The sequence below is a fragment of the Pelophylax lessonae genome, assembly GCF_965119305.1.
Source record: "Pelophylax lessonae genome assembly, chromosome: 2".
Taxonomy (NCBI): Eukaryota; Metazoa; Chordata; class Amphibia; order Anura; family Ranidae; genus Pelophylax; species Pelophylax lessonae.
This window is the reverse complement of record NC_138769.1, coordinates 617,056,449-617,078,059: the sequence shown is the minus strand read 5'-3', so window position 1 is coordinate 617,078,059 and position 21,611 is coordinate 617,056,449. Positions and strand designations below refer to the sequence as shown.

Below are 21,611 nucleotides of genomic sequence, written 5' to 3'. Positions count from 1 at the left end.
ATATATATCTCAAAGGTGCATATGAAGGACATCAAAAAAGTGCATTCCACAAATAAGGTGCAATTGAAAAAATCAAGTCCAATCCAAGAAATTGTCAAGTGTAAAACTGGGAATATAAAGTGCTTGATAAGTGTCTCAGTTGAATGTGTGCTCAAAACACCACCACCGATTAGCCACAAGATGGCCTCTCACCTCAATAAGATAATAAGGAAGCAATGAATCCTCAATATAGGTGAATCCGGATCAATGGATACCACTTGCTGGACTGTTAATCTCTTGGGCTCAGTATACAGGGAGGACATGAAAGAAATTGCAAGAGATCTAAGTGCTCACTGCAATATAACCCTTTATTAAAAGTATGAAAACCACTCACATATAAAGCACAATCGGGCTTGTGCGGACCATACAGGCAGTAACAAGTGAGCTTGTGAGGAGCCGTGCTGTGTAGTCGCCGCTCGTCCGTCGGAACAGTCTTCTGTACCAGAGATTCCCCAAAAGGGCAATGTCTAACGGCCGCTCATACACCCCAGGGGAACGTCTCAGAATGGTCCCCTCCTACATGAGCAGCCAGCAAAAAGATGGCATGCGAGCCACCTGCTCCCCAGGCGCAGCCGCCGCTGTGACCCTCAAATCGCAGGGTGTCACGCACCAAAAACAGCCAGTGCATCCACCAGCGAAATGTCATCTTCATTATCAGAGGAGACAGGGTGCGAGGTAACAGACCCGGCCAGACTCAGAGACATCAGATGATGCAGGGGTCTTCTGAAGTGTACCATCGTACCTGGAAAGCTTTATCCACCTGGTGTGAGGCTAGTAAGTTTGTCCCCGGTAGTATGTCATGCAACACATTCTGGCTTTTCTCCAGTTAGGTGGGGAGGTTTATTTGCCTTTTAGTACAATCAAGAGGCAGATTTTGGCCTTAGCCGAAATGTTTGAGACCCTCTGCATCTTATTTCCTGATAAAAACCTTAGTTCAGGGAATCAAACTGATTGCTCCACCTATGTGGCCCTATATGTCTTTGTGGGAACTTAAAGGAGAAGTTCATCTTTTATAACATGTTAAATGTTACACCCATATTCAGTTCTCAATGAACTACCATGGCGAATGATTCTTCCTGTCAGTTTATCAGCTTGCTCGTATGAAGTATGAGCAAGCCAATATACTGACAGGTCTGAAGGAGTCCTGCATGACATTGGCGATCTGCTGATCGCTTTACAGACTCCTGCAACAAAAATAATAAATGCAATTTTTTTTACCTTAAAAAAAGTGGTTATTTTTTTAAAAAAGGTGAACATATCCTTTAACTTGGTCTTGATTATTTTAAAGACTTCTGACCCTCTACTTTGTGGCTCCTTTTTGTCTGCTATTACTTTAGCTTGCAGGCCCTCAGAGTTGTCTGCACTTTCCTACAATGAGCCTTTCCTTGATCTTTACCAGGATAATCATGACATTGTGTTGCATTTCCTTTGTCCTAATCCTAAAGAGAGGATGCAGTTTGAACAGTTCAAATTTAGCTGATATCAACAGGCTTGTTTCAACAGTCCTTGTTTGCTCTACCTGAAGGTCCTCCAAAAGGCTAGGCTTCTTCTCAACCCGCTATTTCTAGGCAAAATTGTAAGCTTATTTTTCAGGACTAGGATATTCCCCTACTCCTTGGCAAGGCCCATTTCACTAAGAATGTCAGAACAAGTAATTGTAAAGTCTCGTTTTTTCTCTCTGAAAAATAACAAACCGGTTATACTTACCTGCTCTGTGCAGTTTTATTTGCACAGGGCAGCTCAGATCCTCCTCTTCTAGGGTCCCCTCTTCAGCTCTCATGGCCCCTTCCTCCCTTTGAGTGCCCCCACAGCAATGAGCTTGCTATGGGGGCACCCGAGCCGAGGCACAGCTCCGTATATCCATTCAGACATGGAGCTGTGGTTCGGCCCTACCCCCTCTCTCCCCTCATTAGCTGACTTTGATTGACAGCAGCGGGCGCCAATGGCGCTGCTGCTGTATCTTTGACTTTACAACCCCTTTCAATTAAGTCTGTAAGGCTGCTCCCTGGTCTTCTCTTTACATGTTTACAATGTTCTATGAAGTAGATGTTCACATCTCCACAGAAACTAGTTTTTAACGCAAGGTCTTGCAGGTGGCTCTGTAGTGAGGTTTTTCCCTTATTCTGTGTTGGGCTTGTTGCTGTGATGCATGATTAAGAAATCTGGATTTCTGGCTTGCCTGGAAAAAGCTTTGTTGGTGCACATAACAGGACACAGGGATTTTCGCTCTTTATCTGCTCCTCGCGGCTTTCCACAAAACTGAGGCTTAGTGCTGAGCTAGGAGGAGATATGGCTTGGCAGGGAGGGAATTCCTTCTTTTTTTTTTGGCCAGTGTTCATTAACTTGAAGATGGCAGCATAACCCAAGTAGTCATAAATATGACGTAACCTATCCTGTGATGAACTACAAGAAAAGGTAAACCAAAAATTCTGATCTTTGGTAAAAGACAAAGTATTGTTTTTTTTTTTTTTTTCTACAAAATAAAACAAAAAAAAAAGACTGCTCACAATTCTAAGCAGAAGGTGCTTCCCTCTTGGGATGATGTTTGAGCTGTTCAAATCTAGCAGAAATCTACAGCCTTGTTTCAACAGTCCATATGTGATCTTTCTGAGGGGCCTCCAAAGGCCAGGCTGCTTATCAAAGCAATAGATATGAGAAAGCATGCACATTTTCAGTGAGAAGAACTGGAGGGATAAAGAAGCCTTAAGCCCCATACACACGAGCGGAATGTCGGATGGCATCAGCCGGTTCAATAGAAACCAGCTGACGTTTGGCTTGTTCGTACTGCAGCCTGTCTTACAGAATCTGGCCATCCCCCTGTCAGAACACAATAGCACAACAGGGGAGATAGCTGTACTAATATCAGATTGTTAGTACAGTATAGTAGCTCTGACCTGAGCTGTCAGTTTTCTTTTTTTTTTTCATTCAACCTGCTAAGTTTAACAGAAAAAACAAAAAAAAAAAATATCAGTATGTACTAGGCTTAACATTATTCACTGTGTGATGTGACAGTTGCCCCTTAACATTTACTATGACCAATAAACTTAAAGTTATATACGTACAATTCTGTTTTTTCTCTCACAGTCTTTTGGAATACAGTAGGCATACTGCTCCAGGATAGCAGACACTGAAGCGGTTCCACAATACAAGTAGATAGAAGCAGTGATTCCAGGACCTTTTGGTGGTTCCTATGTTAAGGTAAATATACCATTTGTTAGCCAATAATTTATTACAGTTCTAAATTTCTAAATAATTTAGTGAACATTGCTTGCTCTCTCCAATTTACATACAGTGGAGACAAATACGATTTTTGTAAGATCTTACCGTAAAAATCTTTTCTCTGATGTCCATCGACAGACACAGCCTCATCTTCATGAGTGGGTTTATGCTCCTCCCATCAGGAGTAGTCTAGGAAGGAAAATTTGAATACACATGTCCAGGGGGCTGTCCCTCCAGGCATAAACCCCCACTGCAGAGGGGAGGATGCTGTATCTGTCAATGGACATCAGCGAAAAAGATTTTTTGGTAAGATCTTAGAAAAATCTTATTTTCTCTATCGTCCATCGACAGACGCAGCCTCATCTCCATGAGCTGAGTTGGACGTCCCAAAGCAGTATAGGCATGAGGGGTGGGAAAAAACGCAACCAAATAGTAACGTCAACTCTAACAGACTAAACCTAGCCAACCGGGCAACAGGAGCTCACCCAGATAAAGACCCCGAAGAGAAGTACAAACATTCTCTTATGAAACAGCAGCCTGCAAAACCTTGCGGCCATAAGAGGCATCCGAAGAAGCCAACAAATCCACCTTGTAAAATTTGGTAAAGGTGTGTACAGACGACCACATAGCCGCCTTACAAACTTGTACAACAGAGGCCTAATGGCGAAAAGCCCAAGAGGCACTCAGCACTCGGAGGAACCTGATCCTTGATCGAATACGCCTTCTGTAACTGTCTGCCTGATCCATCTCGAAATAGTCGCAGCGGACACAGCCAAACCTTGGCAAGGACCGTCCAGGACAGGAGAGCGTCCGACTTCCTGAAGGACTCAGTAACCGTCAGATAAACCCTTATCGCCCAAACCACATCCAGAGAGTGCAAGGCAACTTCTTTGTGATGTTTTGGCTTAGGACATAAGGAAGGCAACACAATGCCTTCATTCAGGTGAAAAGCCGACACCACCTTAGGAAGAAAGGATGGATTAGGACCGCTTTAACCACGTGGACCACCAAATAAGGCGAACGACAGGACAACGCCGCCAACTCAGAGACTCTGTAGGCAGAAGTAATAGCTACTAGGAAGGCAACCTTCTGCGCCAAAGAAAGCAGAGAAATCTCCCTAATATTCTCAAAAGGAGGCTTTTGAAGAACAGACAAAAACAGATTAAGATCCCACGGCGGTAACGGGGATATCCTCGGAGGGGCCAGATGACGCACCCCCTAAACGAATGTGTGAATCAAAATACGAATAGCCAACAGACGTTGGAAATAGCCAAGGCCGAAACCTGGCCCTTGATGGTACCCAATGCCAAGCGCTGCTCAACTCCTTTTAATAAAAAGGCCAAAACCCTAGCTATAGAAAACAAGCGAGGGTGCAGCTGCAGCGATTCACACCAATAAATGTACGATTTCCACGTACGATGCTAGATCTTCCTAAATGTCGACTTCCTGGCCTTCAAAAGGGTAGGAATCACCGAATCAGAAAGACCTCTATCCCTCAACACCTTGCTTTCAACAGCCAAGCCATTAAAGTCAGCCACCGTAAAGCAGGATGGAAGATCGGTCTTTGAGATAGTAGATCTTCCGGCAAAGGAAGACGCCATGGAGGATCCACAATAATTTTTACCAACACTGCGTACCAAGACCGCCGAGGCTAGTCTGGTGCCACCAGAAAGACCAGAATTCCTTCCATTGCCACCCTGCGAAGAAACCTTATCAGGAGAACGAGTGGAGGGAAGGCATAGATCAGGCGATACTGACTCCAAGGAGCAACCAGAGCGTCTGCGGCGTCGGCCAGAGGATGCCGAGACCAGGCCACAAACCTGTGAACTTTCCTGTTGAGGCGAGACGCAAACAGATCCACGTCCGTGGTCCTCCCCTGGACACACAGGAGATGAAACAACTCCAGATGCAGGGACCACTCCCCCGATCCAACACCGGACTCCTCAGGTAATCCGCTTGCTAATTCTCCACACATGGGATGTGGACTGCGGAAAGAGCCAGAACATTGTGTTCCGCCCATACCGGAATCTTGGCCACCAGGTCATTCCTGGTGCCCCCTTGATGACTGATGTAAGCCACAGTCGTGGCATTGTCCGATTGGACCCGAACCGGAGAGCAGTGTAGCCGGCTCGTCCAGTAAAGCAGGCAGAGCTTGATCGCTCTCAGCTCCAGAATATTGATCGGCAAGGAAGACTCTTCTGAAGCCCAAGTCCCCTGAGCACAGGGCTTTCCCAGCACTCCACCCCAGCCTGATAGGCTGGCTTCTGGTGACCACCTTCCAAAACACCGGCAGGTAGGACTTGCCATGGCACAGGACAGGTGACTGGATCCACCAAGAGAGAGCCAACTTCGTGAGATGGCTCAACCAAATCTTAAGGTCCAATCTCTGTTCCATTGTGCAGCTGTCTCGTGTGAGACTGAGCAAACGGGACCGCTTCGATGGTCGAGACCATCAGACCCAGGTCCCTCATGCAAGCCCGCATGGAGGACTGATCGGCCTCCATCAGCAATTGGACCGCCCTTTGCAACCTCTGAAGCTTGTTCAAGGGAAGGAAGACCCTCGCCAGAGAAGAGTTGGGAATCAGCCCCAGATAGGTGATCCGTATAGACGGAGTCAGGGCGGATTTGGTGACATTGATCGTCCACCCAAAGTCCTGCAGGGCCCGAATGGTGATGGAGATGTTTTCCAGCAGATCTGAATTAAAAACTTCTCGCAACAGGAGATCGTCCAGATACCCCACAATGGAAGTACCTCGTCAACACAACAAGGCCAGCACAGGGGCTAGGACCTTGGTAAAAACTCTGGGAGCCGAGGCGAGACCAAAGGGTAACTCCACAAACTGAAAGTGCTCTTCTGCCACCGTGAAGCAGAGGAATCGCTGATGTCCCTCGAATATAGGGACGTGGAGATACGCATCCTTGAGATCGATGGAAGCCAGAAAATCCCCCTGATTCAAAGATGCCACCACCGACCGAATGGACTCCATTCGGAATATCTGCACCCGCACAAAGCGGTTCAGAACCTTGAGGTCCAGGATTGAATGCACCTTCCCCTCCTTTCTGGGCACGGTGAACAGGTTTGAATAGAAACCTTGACAGTGTTCCTGTTGGGGAAATGGCGCAATCACCCCTTGAGCCAGGAGATCTCATACAGCCTCCCGCAGATCCTTCAAATGCTACGGAGACAGGTGATTTGACTGAAAAAAACCTGTCCCCTGGCCGGGACCAGAATTCGATCTTGTACCTGGAACAAGCCAGTTTGCGAACCCATTCGCCCTAAAGGAAGTCCAGGGTTTCTGAACGAAGCACAGACGTCCTCCAACCCCTAAGACGGGTGAGGGCGCCCCTTCATGCTGAAGAGGACTTGTCTGCAGCACCGGACTGATCAGCCTTGGACTTGCCCCAGAGTTTCTTAGCACCTCCAGAAGTTCGGAACAGCTTAACTTTTTCTTGCACCCCGGAGGCACGAAAAAAAAAACATTTATGAGCAGAAAAGGAGGGACCCCGCTTAAGACAGGGTGTCTTACTCTTGGAGGATTGAGGAAGAAGAGCACTCTTCCCGCCATTCAGGCCCTTGATTAACTCATCCAATGGGTCGCCAAACAACCTGTCTCCCAGAAGGGGAGATCAGCTAAGGCATTTTTTTTTGTTGCTTGGTCAGCCGACCAGCTCTTCAACCAGACCATGCGTATTAAAACAAGACCCTGGCCATCAGAAGAGCCACATCCATAGACGCATCACACAGGAACACCAGAGCCTTGATCACCTGGTCCAACGGTTCCAGCTGTTCCTGGGGGAACAGTCTTGGGGTCCAAAGACTCCCGCAAATCCCAAATTCATTCCATCACCGTCTGTAAGACTAGCACAGACACAAAAACCGGTTTCAAAATGGAACCCGGCAGTATGTGAAGATGGCGGGAAAGGGATTCCACCCGCCTGTCCACTGGATCCGTAAAAAATGGGGAATCCTCAACAGGCACAAAAGTAGATTTGTTTAATCTGGAAACAGGATGGTCCACTTTAGGAGGCACCGTCCAACAGTTAGAAGCCTTTTCAGCAAAATGATACCAGCGCTTAAAGCGTTTTGGCACCACTAACAAGTGCTTAACGCGCCACCATTGGTCATTCACAATATCGTGAAAAGTGTCGGGACAAGGGAAAACCTTGCCAGCCTTCTGATAGCCGAAAGCCACCCGCGTCCCTCCCAGTGTGGGCTCATCAGCCAATTTTAAAGTATCCCGCACTGAAACAATCAAGGCTTTCCTCAAAGCGCGTTCCCGCGCTGCAGCTGAAGACGACTGATCCTCTTCACCATCTTGACTGCGAGGACAGTGACCCCTCAGGAAGGAAAGCATCCGGGCAACCACATCAGCCTCTGAATCAGAGGACACCTCCACAAGATGGAGAAGGCAGCGGCCGTTTACAGCTATCAACCGTTTTCATGACTAAATCAACTTTAGTTGCCAGGCTTTCCAGGGCAGCTGAAATCACGGCGAGCGACTGCGATCCGGACTGTCCAGGAGTCGTACAGAGTGGGTCTGAGGGTGAAATTCCAGTTTGGGACTCCATAGTGCAAACTGCAAAAGACTGAGTACTGTAGCATTAAGAATACCGATCGCGGTATCCACCACCAATCACAGCAGTCTGCAGGGAGCCCCTTTAAACCAAACTGAAAGCAGAAAGTGCAAGGATATGCCCACAGGGACCCTTAATACTTTACCACCTCAGACACAAAGCCTCCTGAATCTTCCACAGCATCGAGAGAGAAGCAGGAAGTGACCTTGGCTCAGCAGCAGGAAATGAACACACAGGAAGTGATGTCGTCTGATAGGGATACACAGCCAAATATAGCACCAGGGCTACACAAAGATGGATGCCCATACAAAACAATAGGAAGCTGCAGGGAAAATGACTGCCCCATACAAGTCTATGGGGAAAAATTTCTATTGCCCACACCTAAGATGGCGGCGCCCACGGAGCACCATGCGGCTAGGGACTGACACATGAAGGCCTCAGGAACCACAACAGGGACCAGCAAGCCCAAGGTACCATGTCACCCCCCCCCCCCCCGAGCGCCAGAGCACTCCAGACACACAGCCCCCACAGGGAGAGGGAAGGACACACAGACCAGGCACCAGGCAGACCAGGGGGATCTCTTGGGAGGAACAAATCCCATTATCCCCAGGGGAGGGCCCACATCTCCCCAAGGCCAGCAGGGGAAAGGGCGGCACAGGTACTCACCATACCATGGACTGGGTGGGCTCCACATCGGGCACACTGCCTCCCACTCGAAGTGGGGGTGCTGCCAGCCAAGGGGTACGCTGTGACTCAGGGAGTTCCAGGTCGTTGCGTCCCTGCGAGGCATCCCCTCGCAGGCTCGTCCACCTCCGGACAAGGGGCACCATCGTGGCTAGGCCTAGGTCGGAACTATAACCTGCTCACCCTCGTAGGCCAGACTGGGGGGACCATAAGGATCTAGATTATCCATTACGAAGCCCCAGCCGGCATTGTTGCTTGTAGGTCACCAGGAAATTCTTCCCTGAACACTAACTAGCAAGTAAAGAAAAATAAAAGAAAATATTCTGAAAAGAATAAAAAAACAGACCGGAGTCCCAGCAGGAAACCTAGGTCTACTCCTTCTCTAGTCAGAAAACAAACTCATGTACTGGGTTGTGCAGCGGGGGTTTATGCCTGGAGGGACAGCCCCCTGGGTGTGTGTATTCAAATTTTCCTGCCTAGAGGGGAGGAGCATAAATCCACTCAGCTCATGGAGATGAGGCTGCATTTGTCGATGGACAATAGAGAAATAATTATTTGATAAATGATAGAGACAGAATATAAACCAAACATCCAGAAAAAAAACACAGGATACAAATGTTATAAATTGAGTTACAGTTCAGTGAGTAAAATAAGTATCTGATCCCAAAGCAAAACATGACTTAGTACTTGGTGGAGAATCCCTTGTTGGCAAGCACAGAGGTAAGATGGTTTTTGTAGATGGTTACCAGGTTTGCACACATCTCAGGAGGTATTTTGGTCCAATCTTAACAGATCTTCTCTAAATCCTTAAGGTTTCTTGGCTGTCGCTTGGCAACTTAAAGTTTCAGATCCCTCCATAATTTTTCTATAGAATTAAGGTCTAGAGAATGGCTAGGCCACTCCATTACCTTAATCTGCTTCTTCTTTAGCCACTCCTTTGTTGCCTTGGTGGTATGTTTTGTGTCATTGTCATGCTGGAATACCCATCTACGACCCATCTTCAGTTTACTAGCTGAGGGAAGAAGGTTCTCATCCAAGATTTTACAATACATGGCCTTGTCCGTTGGCTCCTAAATGTGACAAAGTTGGACTGCAGCTTTAGCAGAGAAACAGGCCCAAAGCATATTTCCATCTCCGCGCTTGACTGTAGGGATAGTGTTCTTAGGGTCATAGTCAGCATTTTTCTTCCTCCAAACATTGTCAGTCGAGTTAATGCCAAAGAGCTCAATTTTAGTCTCACCTTACCACGGCACTTCATCCCAAACCTTCTCTGATGTTCACTGGCAAACTGCAGATGAGCCTGTACATGTGTCTTCTTCAGGAGTGGGACCTTGCGGTGCTGCAGGATTTCAATCTGTGGCAGCGCAGTGTGTTACCAATAGTTTGTTTGCCTGCCTTGACATCATTCACAAGTTCCTCCCATGTAGTTCTGGGCTGATCCCTCACGTTTCTCATGATGATTCTTATCCCATGAGGACAGACCAGGGCAGACAAGCAGTAGATCTGACAGAACCTTGATACCTGCAATAACCTGGGACCACCGAACGGTGGCGGCGGCAGCGGCGGAGGACGGCCAGGGGGGCTGAAGGACTGGGAGTGAGCTGGTGACCCGGAACAGCAGCACGTGAGTTGGTAAACGATCAGCTGTTTGGCAGCTGGTGGGGGGGGGGGGGAAACCAGAGGGGAATAGCTAGGGACTGTAGGCGACTGACTGGGCTCTGCGACTGACCGGGCTCTGCGACTGTGAGTGTTGTGCGACTGTGCTCTACGACTGACCGGGCTGTGCGACAGAGTGTTATGCGTCTGACCGTGCTGTGCGACAGAGTGTTGTGCGACTGAGAGTGTTTTGCGACAGAGTGTTGTGCGTCTGACCGGGGTGTGCGACAGAGTGTTGTGCGACAGAGTGTTGTGCATCTGACCGGGCTGTGCGACTGACCAGGCTGTGCGATTGTGAGTGTTGTGCGACTGAGTGTCAAGTGAGTGTAGCGGAGGACCAGAGGGTGAGAAGGTAGAGTTAGGAAGCCAGGAAACAGCCACACAGGAGAGACTTTAATTACTAAATCCCCATTAGATTAGATTAGTAGGTACAATGCCCGGCGGGTGTGGAGATGCGACTCAGTGTACATCTTGTGATATGTATGCGTTCCTCGATCATGTGATAGAGGGTGAATACAAATGCACAAAATGTAAGCACGTTGCTTCCCTGGAAGCTCAGGTACTGAATCTAGGGAGGCAGCTGGCAACACTGAGCCAAATGTCCATACCGAAGGAGAGCTGGGATCGTACCAGTCAGGTGCAGGCAGGGGCCTGCACAGAGGTGGGCGGAGTATTGGAGGTGTAGGCATCAGAGCAGAGTAGAGGGGTCACAGTTAGGAGGGGGAGAAGGGGACAAGGCAAGGAGGCCGGTCCTGGGCTGGAGCACCCCAATAAATACACCCCTTTGCGTGATGTTGGGGAAACCAGTCAGGGACCAGCATTGCTGGAGCAGAGCGATGCCCCTAGCTGCCAGGGGAAGAACTCCTCCAGTGAGGCTGGGAGAAAGGGAAAGGAAAGACAGGTGCTAGTGGTAGGGGATTCAATTATTAGAAGGACAGACAGTGCAATCTGTCAAAAATACCGTGAGCGCCAAACAGTCTGCTGTTTACCGGGTGCTTGGGTTCGGCACATCGTGGATCGGGTGGACAGATTACTGGGTGGGGCTGGGGAAGACCCAGCTGTCATGGTACACGTGGGTACCAATGACATAGGCAGAGGAAGATGGAGAGTCCTAAACAATTTCAGGGACTTAGGAGCTAAGTTGAGGACTAGGACCTCCAAGGTAGTATTTTCAGAAATACTACCTGTACCTCGAGCCACACCAGAGAAGCAGCGGGAGATTCAGAGGGCAGAAATGGGGGCATTAGCGGTAGGGTGTTCGGAGCTTCTAAACCCAGGGTGGGTATGGGGAAAAATCAAGAGAGCAGCCTAAAAACATCAAATGAGGATATATGTAACCGGTCAAAATTACGAGGCTTGTATACCAATGCCAGAAGCCTGGCTAACAAGATGGGAGAGCTAGAGCTGCTGATGTTTGAGGAGGACTTGGATTTTGTGGGGATAACAGAGACTTGGTTTGACAGCTCTCATGACTGGATGGCGACCATTCAGGGGTGTTCCCTTTATCACAGAGATAGAGAAGGTAAAAAAGGGGGAGGGGTATGTCTGTATATTAAGAACAGTGTACAGGTAAATATGAGGGATGATATTAATAATGGAGCTATGGACGAGGCAGAATCCCTATGGGTAGAACTTCAAAGGGAAGGCACTGTGGGGAAGGTAATATTGGGCGTATGCTATAGGCCCCCCCAACCAGAGGGAGGAGGGGGAGGCGGACCACCTTTTACAGATAGGATTGGCAGCAAGGATGGGAAATGTCATTATAATGGGGGACTTTAATTATCCAGATATAGACTGGGCAGAAGGAGCCGCACATTCATCCAAGGCTCGGCAGTTCCTAAATGTTTTGCAGGGCAATTTCATAGGTCAGATGGTGAATGCACCGACAATAAACAATGCGGTACTTGACCTACTGATTACCAACAATACAGACCTGCTCACGGATATAGAAATACGGGGCAACTTAGGAAACAGTGACCATTGGTCAATTAGTCTCAGTATTAATTATAGTAATAGGAAACAAAAGTTATGTTTGTATAGGATAGAAAAAAGGTACCGCATCCCTGAGGATGTATAAACTAGAACTACGGGAGATAGTCCCTAAAGTGGTCTGGAGTGGGGCCTAAGGTGCAAAGGTCCCGCAGCAGATGGAAATAAGGAAAGGAAAAGGGGGGAGAAGAAAGAGAAAAAGAAGAAGGAAAGGGAAGGGGAGGGAAAAAGAGGAACTGGAAAGTAGGGGAAGAAAAAGAGGGGGGAAAGAAAAAAGGGGAAGTAGGAAACAGCAAGAAATGGTTGAGGGCTAGTGGGATTTTGGAGGTACCATATGACGAGTAAATAAGATAATGTATAAAAATTAGAACATTTTTTTTAGTAAATTTAAAAGCGAAATAAAGCATACAACATAGTACAAATAACATATAGAGGATAAATGTACAGGATGTACAGGCGACAGGCATATAGGTAAATATGTTCACAAGTCCGATGAGGGTACATCAGACAATTCCCGACATGTTTCGCGGACACAGCAGATCCGCTTCTGGAGCATGTTAGGAGTAAAAGATGCCTTAATTGGCCTGTGTGATATGACAGTAATCATTAATACAATTTCATCAATACATTAATAGATAAATCCATGCAAGTGTGAAGCAATCCAGTGCGCCGCAGTCAATAGCCACCATGACAGAACACCCAAGATTGGAGGGGTTAGTCTCCCAGAAAACGCCTCACCCACAGATGTAGAGGGAGAGTATAGGCAGGGAATATCATAGAAGATGCCAAAAGGTGAAAGAAAACGAGCATGTAGCACGGTGTGTATAGTGAAGAACCGCCACAATGGAGGGGATGAATAAAGGGTTAAGAAATGTATACCTAATTATGCGGTTCTTGCCAAAAGGCCTTTGTACATCATATATCCTGTGAGGGAGACTAAGTGGCTTTCCCAATGCAGTGTAGAATGAGATCCGGAGGCCCCAGTAGTCCTCTGTAAGAGGGGGGAGGATGGAGATACAAGATAAATATCTGAGAGACTCAACTTAAAAATGGAGCTGAACAGTCAGAGACTGTGTAGGAAAAAGGATTACCTACTAACCGCTGGTGTACTAAATCCAGTGAGTCCAGAAGTTATGGGGACACCATAAGGGCTATGTAGTCTATATAGCATACAGGGTATTATAATGTCACTGCAAAAAGCGGTGCTACCGTTCTTTACCTCAGACAGTCTGGAGAATACAATGGAAATGGGGTAAGTTAAGAGACTCGATATAATTAGACAAGGTATAAAGGGAGGACACAGATGTCCGGAGTCTCACCTACATTCCGCTGCAATGGCGGGGGACGCCGTCTCCTGCAGCTGACTGGGATGGATACCCGCCTATTATGGCCCTCAACCCGGCGTCACCTGCGCATGACGTCATGCGCACGGTGGGCGGGTCAGGTCCTCAACTGCGCGCGCATCAATTATACCTTTTTAGAACAGACCTATCTACAAATCCAGGGGGTTGCGATGGGCATTTCCATACCCCATTTCCATTGTATTCTCCAGACTGTCTGAGGTAAAGAACGGTAGCACCACTTTTTGCAGTGACATTATAATACCCTGTATGCTATATAGACTGCATAGCCCTTATGGTGTCCCCATAACTTCTGGACTCACTGGATTTAGTACACCAGCGGTTAGTAGGTAATCCTTTTTCCTACACAGTCTCTGACTGTTCAGCTCCATTTTTAAGTTGAGTCTCTCAGATATTTATCTTATATCTCCATCCTCCCCCCTCTTACAGAGGACTACTGGGGCCTCCGGATCTCATTCTACACTGCATTGGGAAAGCCACTTAGTCTCCCTCACAGGATACATGATGTACAAAGGCCTTTTGGCAAGAACCGCATAATTAGGTATACATTTCTTAACCCTTTATTCATCCCCTCCATTGTGGCGGTTCTTCACTATACACACCGTGCTACATGCTCGTTTTCTTTCACCTTTTCTGGGAGACTAACCCCTCCAATCTTGGGTGTTCTGTCATGGTGGCTATTGACTGCGGCGCACTGGATTGCTTCACACTTGCATGGATTTATCTATTAATGTATTGATGAAATTGTATTAATGATTACTGTCATATCACACAGGCCAATTAAGGCATCTTTTACTCCTAACATGCTCCACACCCCTGAAGAAGCGGATCTGCTGTGTCCGCGAAACATGTCGGGAATTGTTTGATGTACCCTCATCGGACTTGTGAACATATTTACCTATATGCCTGTCGCCTGTACATTTATCCTCTATATGTTATTTGTACCATGTTGTATGCTTTATTTCGCTTTTAAATTTACTAAATAAATGTTCTAATTTTTATACATTATCTTGTTATTTACTCGTCATATGGTACCTCCAAAATCCCACTAGCCCTCAACCATTTCTTGCTGTTTCCTACTTCTCCTTTTTTCTTTCCCCCCTCTTTTTCTTCCCCTACTTTCCAGTTCCTCTTTTTCCCTCCCCTTCCCTTCTTTTTCTCTTTCTTCTCCCCCCTTTTCCTTTCCTTATTTCCATCTGCTGCGGGACCTTTGCACCTTAGGCCCCACTCCAGACCACTTTAGGGACTATCTCCCGTAGTTCTAGTAATAGAAAACACAAATATAAGGACACTGAATTTAAAAAGAGCCAATTTCCCAAAACTGCGCTCTCTGCTAGAAAATATCAAATGGGATAGAACCCTGGGAACAAAGAACATAGAGGAGAAATGGGAGTGCTTCAAAAGCATACTTAACAAAGGGATTGACCAGTGCCTTCCAAAGGGAAATAAATTTAAAAGAGCAAAACTAAACCCTGGGTGGCTAAACTCCAACATAAAAATGCATATTAATGCTAAAGGAAAGGCCTTCAAAAAATACAAGACTGAGGGGTCATTGGCAGCATTCAAGCATTACAAAGAGTGTAATAAGAAATGTAAAGACGAAATCAGGGCGGCTAAAATAGAACACTAGAGACATATAGCGGAAGAGAGTAAAAAGAACCCGAAGAAATTCTTTAAGTATATGTAGCGGGGTTAAACATGCCTAAAGACACTGTTTGATATGTGGGAAGGAACTAGGCTCCCTCTAGTGGTAGCTGCATGGAATTTCCCGGGCTGTGACTTCCTTTTCACAAGATGAAGAAACTACATCTCCCAGGCTGCTTTGCAAGATCCAGGAACTAGGCTCCCTCTAGTGGTAGCTGCATGGAATTTCCCGGGCTGTGACTTCCTTTTCACAAGATGAAGAAACTACATCTCCCAGGCTGCTTTGCAAGATCCAGGGTGCACGGCTGCACCGCACGGCACTATGGGGGAGGTTATTTAAAGGAAGAGAGAAGCGCGCGAAGGGGGGGCCTTTCTGCGCTGGACTCTGAGGAACCAGCGAGCGAGAGTGAAGGACTGACACTGGATATTGGGCCAGAGCCTTTTAGCCTGGAGGGACGACGTGGAACCGTCCCATCTCAAGCACGAGGCACATTCCTGGAGGTCATACTGCTGTTTGCCGAGACCGGAAGTCATCCGCCAGAAGGACCCCGCGCGGCTGGCATATAGCCAAAGGACTGAGACCGCAGTGGAAGCGCGCGAAGGAGAAACTTCTGTTGGTGAGAGGGCACATGCCCAATAACTGACTTTATCTGCTGAAGAGACAGTTTTATCTACAGATAGCGGTAGCGCAGCAGGAGGTGATAAAACCCCGGGGTTTATCACCATACTCTCTCAGGAGACTCATAGACAAACAATAAGGTCTGTAAAGGAGTCGCCAGAGGCTTATCTCTCTCGCAGAAGTTATTGCTCAGTTACGCAGACACCCTGCGGTGACAACTAACAGTTCGTTGTTTTCTCTCTCTTGATCTTTATTCCTAATCTGGATTACAAATGAGCTCTATTCAATAACCTTGCTAGCGAAGATCAACAAGAAAGAAGAGAACTCTGGGGGAGGGACTCAGATAGGCCTACCTACCTGGTACTGTGTCTAGCCTTAATGCAGGAGGAGTGTGGGGGTATTCTTTTACCTTTTTAAAGCTGTTTTAAATAACCTTTTATGGACTTGTATTGTATTGTATCTCCCCTATTCAATTTGATATATAGTAAACTAAGTTTGGTTAATTACAATCTTGTGCGTTGTTCCATTGTGTCACCCAGAAGGACTACCATTCAAGAAGGTAACAAGGTATTGTTGCATAGTGAAGTATTGTATTCCAATCTGTGTATCCATTTGATAGTCCAGTCCTATTCTGGGTCAGTTGTGCCTAAGGAGGGATCGAGCCAATTTGATTGGGTTGTTAGGCAGGGTGTAGACCCAATAATATAATCAGCAGCTCCTGCGGGGGTGGTGCTACACGTGGGGGCTCGTCCGGGATTTCTACAGTCCTGCAATACAACCCTCTCAGCCATAGAATCCCCTCCCACGCAGAAATGGATCCTGTCGCTGCTGCTGAGTGGTGCAAGGAAGAGAATGTCATAGTGGAAAATGGCCTGGTGGTTGAAATCAAGGGAGAAGGCTGGACTGAAGAAAAGCTCCTCCCTGTTTTGAGGGCACTATCCACAGACAGGAAATTCTGGGTGATTGACATGAAAACTGACACCACTGTCCCACACACGTATGCACTGTGTGAGTGGAGGAAGGGGGTCCCTGATTATTTCAACGGAAACAGTGTAAAAACTACTGACCAAACAGAACTTTTCCTGATACATCCAGGAGTTCCTATTGCGGGTCCCTCATCCACCACCCCTGGGGTATCCAGCCAAGAAAAAGGTGTCCAAGAAGGGCATCCTGAGTCATCACCTTTGTCGACTTTTAGCTCAGAACTGTGTGCTGTTCTTGGGGAGATTGTGGCAAAATGTAGTAGGGACTCCTCGAGCTATTTGATGACTGGATATAGGAAGCTCCGGACATTCTCTGGGAAACAGCCTGTGCCTTCAGCAGAAGATGGGTTCGAAGAGTGGTTAGATACCGCCACTCAGGCTTTGGAGGAATGGGAGGTACCAGAACAGCACAAGAAGCAGAGAATCACAGAGAGTTTAAGGGGACCTGCATTAGAGGCTGTACGTAATCTAAAGCTTAGCAAGAAGAACTGCACTGCACAGGATTATTTGGACATTCTGCAAGATGTGTTTGGTCGGACGGAGAACGCGGCTGAACTTCTCTACCAGTTGGACCACTGTTATCAAGAAGAGGGGGAGAAGTTGTCCGAATTCATTAAACGTCTGGATAGGATTATCCACCAGATTCTGTTAAAGAAAGGAATAGACCCCCGGAAAATAGATGAGACTCGTGCACGACAGGTTCTGAAAGGGGCTCAACCTTTAGATCCCATTGCCATACTGTTACGAACTCGTCGAGATGGCGGCATTCTAGAATACCCCGACCTGATTCGAATGGTCAGAGAGGAAGAGGTCATGTTGGACAACAAGAAGAAAAGTCGGCAGTTTGACTCAACTGCCCGGGTTGGAGTGATAAGTGTGGAAGAGGGTGACTCTCAAGTTGAACTCCTAAAGACCCAAGTGTCTCAGTTGATAGAAATGGTGTCCATCCTGACTGGTCAGGTATCCACTCTACCCAAGGGGAGTATATCGGAGAGGCCAGATGAACCTGTTAGTCTCAGCACAGATCCAGAGCCACGGCCTGCAAGATTGTTAACTTGTTTCAACTGCGGGGGAGTTGGGCATGTTAGAAGGGTATGTCCCAGCTCAGGAAAGGTTGCCACGAAAGCTCGCGAGCCAGCGGGAAACTTCAGAGGACACCGGTGAAGGAGTCAACCGGGTGTCTGCCAGTTTTAAGGGACTCCAGGAGTGGTGCAGGATCAGGGAAACCGAGTCAGGGGGTTAGACCCCAATATAACACCCCCAGTTCTAGACTCCGGGTTACTGAGGGAAGGAGAGTCAATGCACACCGGGTTCAGCGGGGGCCCAGATCAAGGAAGAAAAAGGAGAAGAGGGCCAGGGTACAGAGAACTGAATCAGACAACCAGGCTACATCAAGAGAATTCCCAACTAACTTGGTCGGGCCCTCCCCAGTGGTCTCGGTTCAGGTGGAAGGAATTTACACAAGAGCCCTCCTTGACACAGGGGCCCAGGTGACTCTTTTGTATAGAGACTTCTATGATAAATATCTTACCCATCTACCTTTGCAGAAGTTGGAAGATCTGGAGATATGGGGTATTGGGACCCAAAGTTTTCCCTATGACGGGTATCTGCCAATCAAGTTGACCTTTGATCCATCAGTGGCTGGTGAAGCGGAAACCTTCGACACCTTAGCGGTGGTCTGTCCTCGTCCACCAGGGGCCAACAAAAGCTCTCTCATCGTAGGAACAAACACTGACCTGGTAAGGCGCCTTCTGATACAACTGGTCCAGGGACAAGATGCTCAGGCGCCAAGGATCCATCCCATGCTACGGCAGGCCTACCAACGATTAGTGTTAGAGCAAGAGACCCCCGCAGAAGGAGTTGGACGACTCTGGAAGCTGGATAGAGCAGAAAAGGTCTTACAGCCAGGAGAGGTGGCCTGTTTTAAGGCTTCTGTTAAACTCACATGGCAACAGCCGGGTCCCTTCATTATCTTTGAATCAGGTCAAAAGGAGAGACAGAGAGGGATAGAAGTGATCCCTGAGGTGATCCCTTTGAAGGTGTTACAGGAAAACCGTGGAAGGGTTTTAGTGAGTGTCAGAAACACCTCTATTACACCAGTGAAGGTACCGGCTAGAGTGCTCCTGGGCCAAGTCAACCCGGCTACCCCAGTTGCCCCCATTGATTTCAAAGAAAAGGAACAGGGTGAAGCGGTTATAGAGGAGCTTTGCTCTGGAAACGCTGCCCTCCCGCCGGAATGGGTGAAGAGGGCCAAGGCACAACTTGCTCGATGGAGGGAAATATTCTCTAAGGACGAGTTTGACGTGGGATGTGCCAGGAGCGCCACTCATAAGATCCGCCTGAGTGAGGACAAGCCTTTCAGGGAGAGAGTCCGGCGAGTCCCCTTAGGTGACTTAGAAGATCTACGTCAACAGCTGGCAGAGCTCAAAAAGATCGGGATTATCCGAGAATCCAGGAGCCCGTATGCTTCCCCGATAGTGGTAGTCCGGAAGAAAAATGGATCTTTGAGGCTTTGTATCGACTACCGAACGCTGAACAGAAGAACCATCCCAGACCAGTATACCACTCCTCGAATCGAAGATGCCCTACAGAGTCTGTCAGGGGCGAAGTGGTTCAGTGTGATGGACTTAAAGAGTGGGTATTATCAGATCCCCATGCACCCTGAAGATCGGGAGAAAACAGCCTTCATCACCCCTGTGGGGTTCTTTGAGTTCAATCGCATGCCTCAGGGGTTGTCCGGGGCCCCTGCTACCTTCCAAAGGCTGATGGAGAGGACCGTTGGAGATATGAATTTGATAGAGGTACTGGTATACTTGGATGATGTTATCGTGTTTGGCAGAACTTTGGAAGAACATGAGGAGAGGTTGGAAAAGGTCTTGAAGAGGCTACATGAAGAAGGTCTGAAACTTTCTCCTGAGAAGTGCCAATTCTATCAGTCCTCGGTCCATTACCTGGGCCATATCGTGTCTGAAGAAGGGGTGGCCACTGACCCGGACAAGTTGGATGCTGTTGCTTCCTGGCCGAGACCCACAAATGTGACCGAACTCCGGTCATTCTTGGGCTTTTGCTCCTATTACAGGAGGTTTGTGGAGGGGTTCGCCCAGATTGCCCGACCCCTAAATGAGCTCCTGAAGAATGAAGAAGATGATGTCCCTGAGTTGGTAAAGCCGGCGAAGTCCACCATGGGCCCCCGGAAGGCTAAGGAATCCATCCAGGATCAGTGGACCCCGGAATGCGAAGGGGCCTTTGTCCAGCTGAAGGAAACCCTAACCACTGCCCCTGTGTTGGCCTATGCGGACCCCACAAAACCATATGAACTGCATGTTGATGCCAGCCGAGATGGGCTGGGGGGGGTACTTTATCAGGAGCATGAGGGTCATCTGCGACCTGTTGCCTATGTGAGCAGAAGCCTACTGCCTGCTGAAAGGAATTATCCTACTCACAAACTTGAATTCTTGGCCTTGAAGTGGGCAGTGGTTGACAAATTGAAAGACTACCTGTACGGAGCTGAATTCATTGTCAAGACAGATAATAATCCCCTCACCTATCTGTTGACTACGGCCAAGCTGGATGCAACAGGACATCGATGGTTGGCTGCCCTCTCTAGCTTCAATTTTAGCCTGAAGTATCGGCCAGGAATCGGAAATAGGGATGCAGATGCCCTATCCAGAAGGTTGCATGTTCCACAGGAACCTGCGGAAGAATGGACTCATTTGGCTCCAGAAGGGGTGCGTGCCCTATATCAGGGAACTGAATTTCGATCCCGAGGAGGGTCAAGAGCAGAAGAGATTGGGGTTTCGGCTATCGGAGTACCCAAATGCTACTGCCAGGTGACCCAGGTTGAAGGGGAGGGTTTGCCCCGGCTGTCCAAAAGGGACTTGCGGAAGGAGCAGTTGGAAGACCCTTTGGGAAAACTTCTTTTGGAAGCCTTGGAGATCCAGAGCCCTGAGTTGCTTCTAACTGACTCCCCTCAGGGGGCCCGTCTGTTACATAGAGAGTGGACCCGGTTACAGATCAGAGAAGGAGTGGCCTACCGGAGAGGTCCATCTGAAGATCTGGAGGAGAAGTGGCAACTGTTCTTACCAGCTAAATACAGAGAGGGAGTTCTGGCCGCTCTTCATGATAATCATGGCCATCTGGGGCCCGAAAGAACCTTTCAGCTTGTCAGGGACAGGTTCTACTGGCCTTGTATGAGGGCCGAAGTTGAAGGATACTGTCATTCTTGTGTCCGGTGTATACAGAGGAAGACTCTGCCACGTCAAGCAGCCCCAATGGGCCATCTACAAAGTCAGGGACCCATGGAGCTGGTGTGCATTGATTTCCTTTGCTTAGAGCCTGATCTGAGTGGCCAGGGGAATGTCCTTGTGGTAACAGACCATTTTACCAGATATGCTCAAGCATTCCCAACAAGGGATCAGAAGGCCTCAACGGTAGCCAAAGTTCTTGTAGAGAAGTTCTTTGTACATTATGGGTTACCACAACGCCTCCATTCTGATCAGGGAAGGGACTTTGAAAGCAGACTGATCAAGAGACTGTTAGATATGTTAGGCATTCAAAAGACTAGAACCACTCCCTACCATCCACAGGGGGATGCCCAGCCTGAACGATTTAACAGGACTCTTTTGGATATGTTGGGGACTTTGAGCTCAGAGAAGAAACAGCATTGGGGCAAGCACGTAGCTGCCATTGTGCATGCCTACAACAGCACTGTCAGTGATGCTACTGGATATTCCCCTTATCGGCTGATGTTTGGAAGGGAGGCTCGGTTGCCAGTGGATTTGGCCTTTGGCATTTCGCCTGATCATACCTCTTCAGCATCGCATAGAGGATATGTGGACCGAC

The 21,611-nt window shown here is 48.0% G+C and overlaps 1 protein-coding gene across 1 annotated transcript in view; it reads right to left on the bottom strand.

Moving 5' to 3' along the window:
• Nucleotides 1–3,089: 3,089 nt before the first annotated feature.
• Nucleotides 3,090–21,611, bottom strand: part of LOC309548216 (RING finger protein 17-like) — a gene marked incomplete at both ends in the record, with an annotated part of 356,308 nt that continues 337,786 nt past the window's right edge. The window contains one exon of the mRNA XM_082248170.1: nucleotides 3,090–3,227. Within this exon, the coding sequence (XP_082104296.1) occupies nucleotides 3,090–3,227 (138 nt within the window). The remainder of the gene's footprint in view (nucleotides 3,228–21,611) is intronic.